General features: G+C 54.1%; 1 protein-coding gene across 1 annotated transcript; it reads left to right on the forward strand.

The window, feature by feature from the left end:
* Positions 1–91: 91 nt before the first annotated feature.
* On the forward strand, positions 92–10897 carry NPTX2 (neuronal pentraxin 2). Its single transcript, XM_019820247.3, has 5 exons — positions 92–693; positions 2271–2487; positions 6440–6684; positions 8356–8535; positions 9445–10897. Exons 1-5 carry the CDS (start codon positions 268–270, stop codon positions 9670–9672), a joined length of 1296 nt encoding a protein of 431 aa, XP_019675806.2. The 5' UTR covers positions 92–267; the 3' UTR covers positions 9673–10897.
* Positions 10898–14468: the final 3571 nt, after the last annotated feature.

Raw genomic sequence — 14468 nt, forward strand, 5'->3', positions numbered from 1 at the left:
GGCGCTGCGCCCCACGCGCCGGGGCCTTCTCCCACCCCCCTCCCCCCCCAGCTTAAGAAAGGGCGCGCGGGCCGGGTAAGAGCAGAACGCTGCGCCGGGCGGAGCGAGCGTGGTGTGTTAGGTGGACGGTTCCACCGGCTCCCGCGCTCTAGCTGCCCTCGAGCGGCGTGCCCGGCCGCAGCCCGCCGCGGAGGCGCCTCCGCCGCGCGCCCCGACGGCGCCCTCCCGCTCGCCCGCAGATGCTGGAGTGAGCGTTGCGGCGGCGGGATGCTGGCGCTGCTGGCCGCCGGCGTGGCGCTCGCCGTGGCCGCCGGCGCCCAGGACGGCCCGGCGCCCGGCAGCCGATTCGTGTGCACCGCGCTGCCCCCGGAGGCGGCGCGCGCCGGCTGCCCGCTGCCCGCGATGCCCATGCAGGGCGGCGCGCTGAGCCCCGAGGAGGAGCTGCGGTCCGCGGTGCTGCAGCTGCGCGAGACCGTCGTGCAGCAGAAGGAGACGCTGGGCGCGCAGCGCGAGGCCATCCGCGAGCTCACGGGCAAGCTGGCGCGCTGCGAGGGGCTGGCGGGCGGCAAGGCGCCGGGCCGGGCGGCCGCGGGCAAGGACACCATGGGCGATCTACCGCGGGACCCCGGCCACGTCGTGGAGCAGCTCAGCCGCTCGCTGCAGACCCTCAAGGACCGCCTGGAGAGCCTCGAGGTAGCCGGGTGCGGGGGTTCTGGTGGGGGGAGGATCCGAGGAGAGGGGCAGAGGCGGGGCGCAGGGTCCTGCCTGCCAGCCTGGGCGGGCCCGGACGCAGGGCGAGCTGCGCTTGGGGTCAGGGGAGGGCTTCTCGGTCCTGCTCGTCAACTTACTTGGGTGGCTCGCAGTCCACCCCCACCCCGCTTCCTGCTGGAAGGAAGGGGTTAACTCCCTCCCCGTGCGCCGGGACTGTCCGCCGTGTGGACAGTCACTTACCGAGGTTCCAGCGAGCGAACCTCTAACCTCTTGTGGATCTCCGAGTCCCCCGGAGCCGGACGCGCTCCCAAAAGCTGTGCCCGGTGACATGAGGCTGCCGCGTGAGGTCAGCTGCCCTGGGCGTCCCGTGTTCTCCTTTTATAAATCAGCTCGGGCTGGACCCGAGCGGGCGGAGACCTGAGGGTCTTGCCGGGGGCGATCGCGGGCCGGTCACGGGCCACACCAGTTCGCGCCTTGGAGGAAACCCCGTTAACTTCAAAGACACTGTCCACAAATTGCGACCTTCTGAGGTGCCCTTCCAAAGGAGAAGGAACCTTACTCCGTGCTTTCTTGGAAGGCGTATGCAGTTTGGAACTTTGAAAGAAATTCTCATGTAACTTCATCTTCACTTTCAAATCCTATTTAAGAAGCGTGGATGTTTCTGTTGGAAACGTTTACCAGAATACTTATTAGGGAAACTAGGTTTCAATTACAGGTGGTAATTATTGCTAAATTATTTGAGGATTTCCTGCGGCATGATGGCTAAATACAGTATTTTCAGCATCTGTATATTCCCTGATTCATGATGATTAACAACAGCGAACGTTTCTAGTCACTAAATATGCACCAGTCGTGCTGTCTAATTTTAACCCTTACAACAGTCCTTTGAGGCAGATCCTACTGACTGCATTTTACAATTCGGAATGCTTTAGAGAGAGGGTACGTAGCTTGCCAAGGATTCATGGCTAGGCAGTGGCAGTGTGCCTCCAGAGCCAACATGATGGTAGAGGAGTAAAATAAAGAGGAAGTGAGGATTTAGAAACAGCATTAAAAGCGGAGATTCCTGGAATTCAGAAGTGTCATGTTTTAGAGCTCTCAATTTCCAGTAACATCTCTGGCAAGCATGGTTATTCACCTTTTTGCCACACGGGAATTTGGAAGCTGTTTTCATTTCCCGATGAAGGCTCATCAGCTTTGAGAACCATTTGATAAGCAATTTTTTTTTTTTAGTCGTAGCTCTGTTGCAGTCTTAACCCAAGAATGGTGGATAGTGATTAAAATTTTGACTTTTTAGCAAGAGGAGAAAACCAGCTTTCTGAGAGAGAAAAATGAAATTCCTAAGTTTCAGATATTGCAGCAAGGTAATTCTTGTTTGACTTTGAAATCCTTCCCATACAAAAGAAGAAAAAAAGCATCAGTGAAGTGCGCCCCTTGGCACGGTTTAACACTCCCGTTTGGGAAGCTTCTCCCTGTGTGGTTGGGCTTTTAGAGCTGCGTTTCACAATTTCTGTCTAAATGGCCTTAATGCTTCTTCACGCGTCCCTCTCTCCAACTGGAAGCACCAGCTCCGAGTGAACGTGTCCACCGCGGTGCTGCCCGGCGACTTCCGAGAGGTCCTCCAGAGGCGACTGGGGGAGCTGGAGAGTCAGCTGCTGCGCAAGGTGGCCGAGCTGGAGGACGAGAAGTCCCTGCTTCACAATGAGACCTCCGCTCACCGGCAGAAGACTGAGAGCGCGCTGAACGCTCTGCTGCTAAGGGTGACCGAGCTGGAGCGAGGTGAGTTCTTGGCCGGCTCCTCTGTCGCCCTCTGGCTGACGTCCCTCCCAGCCCTCCACCCCACTGCCTTGGTGTTTGGCTGCAGGGTAAGGGCGGCTGGGCTCCAAGCGGGGCCGAGAGGCTGGCCCCGCAGCGGTCTTCCCCATTTACACATCAGGCCACTAGGGCCCTTGAGGGAGTGGTGGCTTCCAGACCCCTCCGCCTGCTGACTCTTTTTGCGCTTGGTTCTGCGGCTGCTCCTCCCACATCGTCCCCGAACCTGCCCGTCCTACGTGCGGAAAACCACGGGATTCTTTACCATTCCAGCAGCGCTCCACTTTGCCTTCTCCGTTTGTCAAATGAGACGGGGTCTCTTTCAACTTGAGGCGTCTCTCCTGGTGCACAGGGGTTTAGGGTTTCTGCCTGAAGGTTGCCCGGCTTCACAGCCTCGTTGACACGTCTTCCGACTCGGTGGGGACTGAAGGTGCCGATGGCTCCTGGGAGGGGCCTGGTTTCCATCCCTTGCAGTTGGACCCGGAGGGTCTGCCGTGATGGGGCACTGCGTGGGGATGGCCTGTGGCTGGCTGAGCAAATAATAAGTGTGATTGAGGATGGTCCTGCCAGGAATCAGCCCCAACCCTGGCCCACTGGCGTTATGCACGGATACGCTGTGTAGCTTGCCAGGCACGGTGGCCAAGTTGCTACAAGGATGTAGGTCGATAGAAGGCTGCCGAGTTAGTGTGGAGTAGTGCCAGGCAGTGTGCTGGACACGTCACACCGGTGAGACGGGACTTCTCTTACACCCGTGACACCAGTGAGAAAAATGTTCCAAAGCTTTCAGCCAGAAGTGTGTTGTGGAGGGGGGGCGGAGGGGGCCGAGGTGGGGCCTGGGCCTTGGCCACACGGGAGCTGCCATTTTGTCACCGTCCCTCCCATCCCCAGCCTCGTTCCAGCACCCACACTCTCGGTACGTAAGTTCTGCAGAAGCCCTCGGAGCTCTTCTGGCACAGAAAGGAGGGCCATGTCCTAGCTGGAGCCCAGTTCTGCAGGCCAGGGCCCCTGACTGGCCTTCCTGTAGGGCCCCCAGGACCTTGACTCTAGAATTCTTCTGTGTGCTCCACCCCGTTCGGGGATGAGTCTTTCGAGGAAAGTGGTCATTTGCTAACCAGTTTGTCTCCTGGGTAACTTTGAGTTTGTATCTGTCCTGTTTGTGGTCAGTCTAAAGGGGTAGATAAACTCCCAGTCCCCAGATAGACCGCGAGTGGAAAATATAACGTGTTCTTCAGAGCATCCTGCTGAGCCCCAAGGAAATGGACCTCAAGCATGTGCAAAGTAGGGAGCTTAGGGGGTCTCTGGCCCTCGGTCCATCATCTCCTGCCCATTAAGTGCCTGTTCTGGGCCAGACACTAGGCTGTGACTTCCACATTCTGTGACCCTTGCAACAACCCTATGAGGTAGGTATTAGTGATGGATGAGGGACCGAATCAGATGCCTGCATCCACATGTCCAGCAGATTGCAGAGCTGGGGTTGAACTTGGTGGTGACCCCCGCAGATGAGAGGCTTGGAGGCTGTAGCCTAGAGTAGTGTGTGGGCTCTAGCCCTGTTGAGCAGCAGGCTCCCCAGAGCCCAGTGGTGAGCGTCCAACCCTGAGTGCCCCCTGGACCCATGGATGCTCATTTTCTTTGTTGTGGGACCTGCTCGTCTGCAGGGGCCTCCAGAGTGGGGGCCAGCCAGCCAGGCACAGCCCGCCTCAGAGTCTGAGTAAACCTTGCCACTGGGAAGAACACTTCTCTCTTTGGCCCCCCACTGCCCCCACCCGTTTTCACTTGTCTGCCACCTGCAGCCTCTGATTTATTGGTCAGGCCTTTTAATGCCTTAATTGGTTTTAACTAAGTTTCCTCTGAACCTCCAAGCTGTTTGATATAAATAGAGGGCTCCAGCTTTCAGGGTGTGGGCCCCCTCCTCTGCCCCTCGGCTCTCCCAGGTCTAATTAAACCTATCTGTTGTCACCTAGCTAACGATATTACCGACACTGAGCCTTATTAAATCAGCAAGCCTGCCCACCTGCCGGGATAGAAGCCATTTCTCTTTATTAGATAACCATGCCTTCGTGAAGAACACGGCCGTTTGCAGACTAAATACTAGGGGCTGCACGTAGTTGAGGGAGGACTGCCACTCCCTGCTCTGTCATTCATTAGCTGTGTGACTGAGGGGTAAGTCACCTCACTCCTCTGAGCCTCGGTGTCTCGGCTGCACAACCTGCAAAATCAGGAGTTGGGGCTTTGTAGTCTCTTGATTTTGCTTCAGCCTAACACGGGGCTCACCCCGGCCTATGCCCTGCCGGGGGCCCCCTCGCCTTCCCCAGGTGACCAGGTCTTGCCAGCCCTCACCAGGTGCTTAGCAGCCCCGAGGCCTGGGAGGTCAGGACGGATGAGGCAAGACTACACAATCAGCCGATCCGAGTAAATAGTACCCATGAGACCCAGAGTCTAGTGTTTCTCTGCCGCCTGTTCCAGAGAGGTTGAAAGGGCGATGCTGAGCCCTGTTGCCTTTCTGTTCAGGTCTTCCTTGGTTCTATGGTTCACACCACGGCACCAAAGAGCTTCTTATGCATTATATACTATGAACACAAATGAATTGGGGGCATTGTAGTGGAGAAGGGCTCATCCATTCTGGCTTGCGTTCTACAGAAGGGGCTGATTCATCCACCAGAGACACAGGCAGTTTGGCTCCGTCGGTTTTGGGTCCAGAGAGCCTGGCTGTTTCTCATGGTGACGGAGTCCTTCTGGCCCCTCGCGGATATCTAATAAATACTTGTCAAATGAGCGAAGGGTGTTCAGGCTCCTTCCCTGGCAGCATCTAGTGCCCAAATAAGAGGGAAGCTTTTGCCCTGACAACTCACAGGGTTGGGTGGTACCCCGCAAACTTCAGAATCTGTGATAACCAGAGACCGGGTCTTGCCTTCCATGTATTTATTTTTGTTGTTAATTTTGGGATTAAATCAAAACTCTTGGAAATTACTTAGACCCCGTGAAGAGTACCAGTTGCTTTCAAAGATTTTGGAAACCCCATTTACGTGGGGACAGTCAGGGGGTGCTCATCAGTCCCAGGTGGGCCCCAAAGGCTCCAGGCTCTGGTGAGGTGTGCTAACCTCAGCGGGGAGGTAAACCTCCGTATTTCTCTGCCTCCCGCTGGTTCCAAACCGCAGGAAATGGTCAACAGATGCAGTCTTCTCTTGAGGAAAGGGCGAATCATGAGCAAGGTGGTCCGTGTCAGGGATTTAGTCCAAAAAGCCACTTCTCAATTAAGTTGTAGTGTCCAAACATGGCCGTGGACTCCTTTGCCTGGGTGGCAGTGATTCTTTAGGGTGAGAAGTGACAGGGACTTGACAAGTGTCTACTGAATGCCCAGGTCCCTGTTAAGACTTCCTGCCTCCAAGTCCATCAGGGTTCCAACCCTGCCCTTGCTGAAGGAGCCAGGATTTCAAGAAAATAGCTGAGGAAGGGTTTTCTGGCTTAATTTAACCAGAAAATTATTTTTGTTAAATGTTTGTTTTTGCGAGAGAGACAGGGATAGAGCATGAGCGGAGAGGGGCAGAGAGAGTGGGAGACAGAATCTGAAGGAGGCTCCAGGCTCCGAGCTCTCAGCACAGAGCCCGATGTGGGGTTTGAACCCATGAACTGTGAGATCATGACCTGGGCCAAAGTCGGACGCTCAACCAACTGAGCCACCCAGGCGCCTGTAACCAGAAAATTAAATCCAACTTTCCTCCTTCCTCCAGCTTTTAGGAGCAGGGAGGTTCTTGTTTACTCCTGGGTTGTAGAACTTTGAACAGCGGCTTCCCAGTAGCAGGTGCTCTGGGGCTCAAGGGACCAGTCTGGGGGAAGTGGGGGTCCAGGAGAGCAGTCGCTCTGGGCTACACCAGCGGGGAGCAGGCTAACGCCCCGCGGCCTCTCTTCTCCACCCCCCTAGGCAACAGTGCGTTCAAGTCTCCTGATGCGTTCAAAGTGTCCCTCCCCCTCCGCACAAACTACCTGTACGGCAAGATCAAGAAGACGCTGCCTGAACTGTATGCCTTCACCATCTGCCTGTGGCTGCGATCTAGCGCCTTGCCGGGCATCGGCACCCCGTTTTCTTACGCGGTGCCTGGGCAGGCCAATGAGATTGTGCTGATTGAGTGGGGTAACAACCCCATCGAGCTGCTCATCAACGACAAGGTGAGGCCTGCTTAGACTGCCACCTTCCCCCATCACGGCAACGGTCAGGGTGCTGCAGAGTCTGACAGCCAGCTGCTGTAGGGCTGTCCTCCTTGGAATGGTGACAGACTCAGCCCGGCCTAGGGCAGCAGGGGTGGGCGGCTATGGCTGGTGGAGATCCAAGGTGGGAGTCTGGCCTAGAAGCATCTCAGGGTCCAGGCCAGAGGTCATCGAAGGAACAGAGCTGAGGTCTCTGTGGGCCAGCCTGAATCGTCACTGGCCCTTGGGCCAGTCAGTGAGGGCTGTTCTCCAGGGCCGTGCTGATTAAGGGAGGGGGAGTGTGTGTGTGTCTTTCTCTGTGGAGGATACTTCTCAGCATATCTTTTGGGGGTGGTTTATTGAGATATAATTTACATACAGTAAGGCCGAGAGTTTTTAGCATACAGTTTGACCACTTTCGACAAATGCATGCAGTTGTGTGACTGCAAGTAAAATATGAAAGCGTTCCATCAGTCCCCCCTCTCCACACACAATTTCCTCATTCCCCTGCGTAGTTAGCTTCTGCCTCTACCCCAGCCCATGGCAACCACTGATCTGTTCTCTGCCCCTATAGTATTGGCCTTTTGTAGAGTAAATATCCTTTTTTAATAGATGGGCTGGTTTCATCGTTCAAGAGCATGATCTCCTCGAGAACTTGGCTCTGGGCATCTGTGAGACCTCTAGGAGCCCCACTTAAACTTCCATTCTGAAGGCAGACTCAACATAGCCAAAAATGTGTCCTCACATCCTTGCTGGAGCTGAGCACTTGAATGGCCTCTCCGGCTCCCTGCTGCCTCTACCCTGGCCCCTTACCCTGCTTTTATTACTGAACTGCCCTGGGTGGGGTTTGTGTAAGTGGGAAATGGCGTGGAATCTCCCTGCCAGGCTCCGTCTCACGGTGACCATGTTCCTGAGTCAGGGATTAATTGTTCTAAATAACGCTCTTGAACACAGGAGGGCCCAGAACCTTGTTTTCCTTTTGGGTTCGGTGGCATGTAAACAGCCAATTCCCAGGAGGAAGCGCCAGGTTGCTAGGATACCAGCAGTAACAACAGGACAGTTCCTGGTTGGGCTGGTCTGTGGTGCTCACAGGATGCTTGCAGGCGACCACGTGGGTCAGAAATGCCCTTCCCCTGGTTCTGTATGGGGGTCTGAATGTGCAAACTCCTCCCCCCCCCCCAGCACACTCTCCCACGTAATTGTAGGCCTTTGGTTTTCTGCACAGGAGGACACACACAGTCCCCAAGTGCCGTGATAGAATTTGAGACCCTGCCTCGAGTGTAGATGTCTAGTCTGATTGTTTTCCAAAGATTCCTTCAGGTTCTTCAGCACGAGGCATTCGGGCCGAGTGTGGCCAGGCGGGGGCTCATTCTTCACATCTGCTTGGTCTGCACAGTGTCCCAGATTCTCAGCCAAGCCATGGACTGAGGGTGTCCAGTTGCAAGCCGGGCCACCGTGGGGTTAGGGGCATGTCCCCAGGCTGTCTCTTTCCTCTTGAGTGTCTGTGTTTCGCACACACACAGACCGAGGCCCTGTTTCCCACATAGCAGAGAAGGGGTAACCAGCTGGGAGCAGCACGATCTGTGGTCCCTGTGCGCATCAGACTCCTGGGAGCCCCATGGGGGGCCCTCACCTGCATGTTGCTGCCTACAGGTTGCACAGCTGCCCCTGTTCGTCAGTGACGGCAAGTGGCACCACATCTGTATCACTTGGACAACACGGGATGGCATGTGGGAAGCTTTCCAGGATGGAGAGAAACTCGGCACGGGGGAGAACCTGGCCCCCTGGCACCCTATCAAGCCAGGGGGGGTGCTGATCCTTGGGCAAGAACAGGTAGGTGCAGGGGATGCAGGATGGGGTGTGCTGGCCAGCCACGCGTCACGAGGCCACGCCTGTAGGCTGCCTCCTACGCCCACAGCCCGCCCAGCTGTCAGCCTGCCACACCTGGCCACTGTGGTGTGATGGCCACCTGGGTCCATTCTGTCTTGTGGCCTGAGGGGCCGGGGGCGGGGGGACCCGTTTGTGGTATGATGGGTCCAGATAGATTCCAGAATGGAGTGTCCCTGAGCTCATGCTGCCATGGAGTGACCGTGGGTTCTCTCTCTAGGCGTTTGACCTCTGCCGGGCACAGCACTGATTCAGGGTGCCCGGGGCTGATATGACATCTTCCGGGAGCTGCTGGCTCAATGTCGTGGGGCATGCCTGTGTGATGTTCAGACCCTCGGGGGAGCTAGGGGTGGGAACGTGACCGCAGAGGCTGTCCTCACTCCCTGAGACAGAGGAAATCTAAGTTGCTTGTCTGCTCTTGGGCAGATAAGAGTTGACGTTTGGGTCTGTGTTTGAGGTTTGCTGAAAGCCAGGGAGTAGAGACCAGTTCCTTTGAGAGCTTTGAGTCTGGGCCCATCCTTGGCCCACTCCCTGCCTCACTACCCTGTGACTTCCCCTCTGGGAAGGGCTGGGAGTCTGGAGACCCGGGTCTAGTGTTAGCTTTGGGACTTTGGGCCAGTGTCTTTCCACTGTAGCCTCAGGGTAGTTTGGCATGTCCTAGAGGCCTGGAACGTGCAGGAATCGGGTCAGGGAAGGAGTGAGGTCAGAGTTGGGGGAATCAGGAAAATGCTTCAGTCTCCCCCTCTCCCTCCTCACTGTGCACCCCTTCCCAAGGCCATTACATCCCTGGAGATTTAGTGGGCACGTTTGCTTTCTGAACCTGTGCCGATGTGGTTCTGTTCCCCCCCTTCCCAGGACACTGTTGGGGGCAGGTTCGACGCCACACAGGCATTTGTGGGGGAGCTCAGCCAGTTCAACATATGGGACCGCGTCCTTCGCGCACAAGAAATTGTCAACATCGCCAACTGCTCCACAAACATGCCAGGCAACATCATACCCTGGGTGGACAACAACGTTGATGTGTTTGGAGGGGCTTCAAAGTGGCCCGTGGAGACCTGTGAGGAGCGTCTCCTTGACTTGTAGCTACCTTCTCCTCTGTCTGGGGGCCTGGGGCTGGTGTCTCCTGTCGGAAGTGCAAGGCCACCTGCTCCCCCAATTAAACTGTGTATAGAGCCCCTGCCACAGTGGCCTGGGGCCCCCAAAGCTTGTTCCCAGGGAATCTCTAAGACTGAGGCTCTGTGGCAGCACCTGTCACTGGATTCTTTGTTCCTTCCCAAGATTTTGTTGTGTCGAGTAGGGAAGAGGCCCTGAGTTGCAGGTGGGAAGATACCTGACTTCCTGCTGGGGGTGGGGGGATCAAGGTCTTCGGGGCCCTGTTCAGAGCCCCTACAGTTGCTAGTGAATCACAGCCTTGCCCACCCTCCCGGATCCTTGGTGTCTCACGTGCGCCTTCTGTCTGTCCCCTTTCGAGGCCGTGTGGCCATCCCACCCGAGTATCTGTGTCTCTTATGTATCGAGTGTATCCTGCTGTCCGCTGAGCACGCAGCAAAGCAGCCCCCACCACCCGCGGAAGGGCTTTCTCTTGGTGTTCTTTCCGCTGTAAGGAACCCTTGAGCTTGAGGAAGGCAGGCTGCCCAGACAATGCCCTGCCTTCTCCAAGGTGGAGGGGGCATCACTGCCTCTAGAGGGGGCTGGGAGCTGGAACTCAGAAGGGCCTTCTGGAGAAGGGCCGCGGCAGCCTTCCATCCCCCTCTGTCACCTCTCCCTCTGACCGATGCTTTGATGGGATCATCGCTGGGAATGGCTTCTCTGAAAAGCCTCTTCACTCCTCTGGTGCCAAACGTTCAGTTGCAGCTTCTACAACCATCCGGTGTGGTCAGGGGGATTTCATTTTTTTTCCTAACAGAAAAGAACAGCCATTATTAGCAGGCTCCCATTTTTGATGTTTCGCCCCACTGTGAGGAATGTGCTAGTTTTCATTCACGTTGATTGCTATAAGCTGTGGACTGTCTCAAGGATTTCCCCCAGAACTTCTTCAGGAAAAGGAAGTCATTCGGCCGCTAGTTGCTTAGTGACTCCAGGCTGCTTAATTTATTGGACAGAGGATAGTAATTTATTTTAAGGACAAAGTGGTAAAGTGGGGGAAATTTATAAAGTTAAATATTATATATTTTATTTTTCATACATGTTTCAAGTGCGAATTGTGGAAATTCCATTTGTAGGACCAAGCTGACATGCCCATCCCAACATTGTATGCTATGAGAACTCTTCGGATGATGGAATTCTGATTAAAGTGCACTGGAAGATGCCTCCGTGTCTGTTTGCTCCAGGTCTGGGGCTGAGGGTGGGGGTGGGGCTTTGCCACAGTCGGCACGTCCGGGGCCTGTGTGTCTGTCGGACCTGGGGGCGCCGAGGTGCAGCACTGACCCCTCCCCTCCTCGGTGCCAGGCGCGGACTGCGGATGCCCCACGGGCTCTGCCCTGCCTCCCCGCCTCCAGCCAGCCCCCGTTCTCTCAACCAGGAATCGAGCTTACCTAGAGGTCACTGAGCAGCCCGTCCCAGGCGTGACCCCTGCTCACCACCCACTCTGTGTGTGTTCACCAGATGTCTCGCTTACCCCTCCTAACAACCCCCTGAAAGTGAATCCCGATCGTAGGTGACTACGTGGAACGGTTGAACGGTGACTTGGGTCACACGGCTGGTTAAGGGCAGAACTGGGGGTCAAGCAGTCCTGAGACCCTGGAGGCCCTGCCCCTGCCGTGATTACCCTCGCGATGGCGTGGTTGACCGGGAGCCGTGGCTCGCTCAGCCACCCAGCATCACGAGTATTGTGTACTGCTTATCGCTCGCCCAGGAAGAATCAAATATCAAAACCCGAAACCGTTTCTACTGAACGTGTGTTTCTTTCATGCCATTGTGAAGCCAAAAACTTGTGAGTCAGGGACCATCTGTACACTGAAAAACTACAGAACACGATTATTTTTTTTTCTTTTTTTTTGATAGAAAATTATAGAGGGAAATCAAAGAGAATCTAAATACATGAAAACGTATCTGTGTTTATAGATCAGAAGAACTAATATTGTCAAGATTGCCATTGTGGACACGTGGTGGGAAAAATTTGGTTCAGATGTCAAGTCCGATGACACTCACATACCCCTGAGAGGGCACGAAAAGGTTTATTAGATCATGAGACTAATAACCAAATGGGGGAGATCATGGTGATACCCACATGGGTCCGAAAATGGCTTGAGAGAACAGAGAAAAAAACTGGCTTGGTTTTTTTATGGTGGTTAGTGGGTAGGGCCGGAGTGATGATTCTTCCGTGTAGTTCACACACCTCACTGGTGTCAAAGGAAGAGGAATTTAGGCTCTCCTGTTACTTGTCCAGATGTGGGGAAAGAGGGAGAAGTGAGGCTTAAGCGCTGTCAGCAGTCAAACATCAAAAAGTGTAGACAGACACGTGATTACAGCGCACCTCAGATGTTCGATGCCTGAAATGCACCACGTTGCATTTAATTAGATTTCAACTTGTGTAAGTCGTTGTGAGGTCTGTAGCTTGAGGCTGGTAAGAATTCTGGAGGTAAGAGTCCTGTCGAGTGCCTGTTCAGGGGCCCAGAATTGTGTATCTTGAGAGGTACGGTGAGTATCTCGACCCCTGTCAATAATATCTAGAACTGTGTAGGAGACCAGTATCTTGGTGAGGTCTTGCATTGTGGCTTTCATAAGTAGAGAGACTCGTGTGATCTTGATTTATATTTTGGGTATCTGTGGGACAGGACATTCCCAGAGTTCTTTACCCCCAAAGGGGCAAGATTCTGGTTCAAGAATCTAAAGATGTACAGATGGGTCAGTTGTTGGCCAGGGCCGCTAGTGCTAAGATTACTCTCTGAAGTTTGGCCAGTTGTGCTGACCCTTGGGTCCTACTATCCTTCAGCAACATCCTGGGTGAGGGATAAAAAAACATTAACTCCCCGAGGAACACTAGCAGGTGTCATGGTGGTAATGCCATCTGAAAAATGTGAGGACTCCCTTTGCTGTTTCCTTAGCTGACGGCAAGGGGCTCCTCAGGTGGCCAAGGGGTCTGGGAGCAGGGTGACGTCCTCCAGCACCAAGGCATCTGGCAGGGGACTGAGGACAAGGAAGGCCACCCTCTGCTGCAGGTGAGCTATGCCAGAGGGTCCAAGATTAGCTCTGTTATGTAGCAAAAAGGCCTTGGTGACTGTGCTGAGCTTGTTGCTGGGATGTTGGCTTTCATGACCCAAGACATATGGACAGCTGGGCATGGGAGGCCTCAGGCCAGGGCCTGTGACAGGGACTGTTTCCAGAATCACATAGTATGCAACTAGCAATTGCTGCTCTAATGGCATGGAACATGAGGCCAAGGAATCTCTTGTATTAGAAGCCCATGAGTAACTTAGAGCGGTCCACAGGCTCTGGGAGGCGTGAGAGGGGATTGCTGAAGCCTCTGTAGTGAAGCACCCTCTGGGGGCACTGTTGGGAATGCTCGTTGCATTGCAATCTGGACAGATTCTAGAGCCTTTTATTGTGGGGGCCCCACTTGAGGTGGGCGATTTGCAAGTAACAGCACAAGTGAGCTGAATAAAGTCTGTAAATGCAGATTGCACTGCTTCCAGAACCCAAGAAAGTCCTAGAAGAGGTTAGGCTTGTTTTAACGTTGAGGATACGGAGAGACAATAGCCATTTTTTGGCAATGTCCGAGATGGGATGGCCTTCAGTTTACCAAACGGTTATTAGGAATTTAACCGAGGTTTAGGGGTCTTGCAGTGAGAGCAGGACAATGATCTGCTATAATTGCATCAAGATACAGGATTCAATCTGTGACACACAGATAAGTGTGGGCCAAGGCATATGACCCAGGGCCACTTTAAGGAGAGAACCCACCCCACGTTCCTGTCTAAAATGCCACTTACCTAAACTTCTGATGCAAGTCAGTTAAATCCGTAACAGTGACTCCCAAGCTGGTGTGCAGTTGGCTTGAGGACAGGGAAAGGACACTGGCTTGGGGTTTTTACAATGGTTAGAGGGTGGGACTGGGGTGAGGTGTCCATGTATAGTTTGAACTTCTCACCTGCACCAAGGGAGAGAGCACCTGGGCTCTCTCATCAGTTTGCCCAGGTGTGGGGCAGAGAGGAAGAGGGAGGGAAAGGCAGACATCAAAAAATGGAGTCAGAGGATTTCCTTGCGATGACAGTACCCGCCAACTGGATGGGCAGATTTAACACCATCCCCATTAAAAACCAACTTGACTTTTTCCAGAAATTGGCAGGCCAATCCCAATCCCAATCCCAATCCCAATCCCAGGTGTCTCAGTCAGTTGAGCGTCTGACTTCAACTCAGGTCATGATCTCATGGTTCGTGAGTTTGAGCCCTGAGTCGGGCTCTGTGCTGACAGCTCAGAGCCTGGAGCCTGCTTCTGACTCTGTGTCTCCCTGTCTCTCTCTCTCTACCCCCGCTCACACTCTGTCTCTCTCTCTCTCTCTCAAAAATACATAAACGTTAAAAAAAATGCAAGAGACCCAGAATAGCCAAAACAATATTGAAAAGAAAGAACAAAAGTTGGAAGACTCCTACTTGATTTCAAAACTGACTACAAAGCTATAGTAACAAGACTACTGGCTTAGGGACAGATGTATGGTTTAATGGAAGGGTTTCAGACTCCAGAAATAAACCTATACTTTTATGGTCAGTTGATTTTTGACAGAAATGCCACGACCAGTCAGTGGGGGAAGAAGAGTCTTTTCAACAAATCCTGCTGGGATAGCTAGATATCCACATGGGGGGAAAAATGAAGCTGGATTTCTGCCTCACGCCATAATATAAAAATTAATTCAAAATAGATGAAAGACCCTACGTTTAAG

The sequence above is a fragment of the Felis catus genome, chromosome E3, assembly GCF_018350175.1.
Source record: "Felis catus isolate Fca126 chromosome E3, F.catus_Fca126_mat1.0, whole genome shotgun sequence".
Taxonomy (NCBI): domain Eukaryota; kingdom Metazoa; phylum Chordata; class Mammalia; order Carnivora; family Felidae; genus Felis; species Felis catus.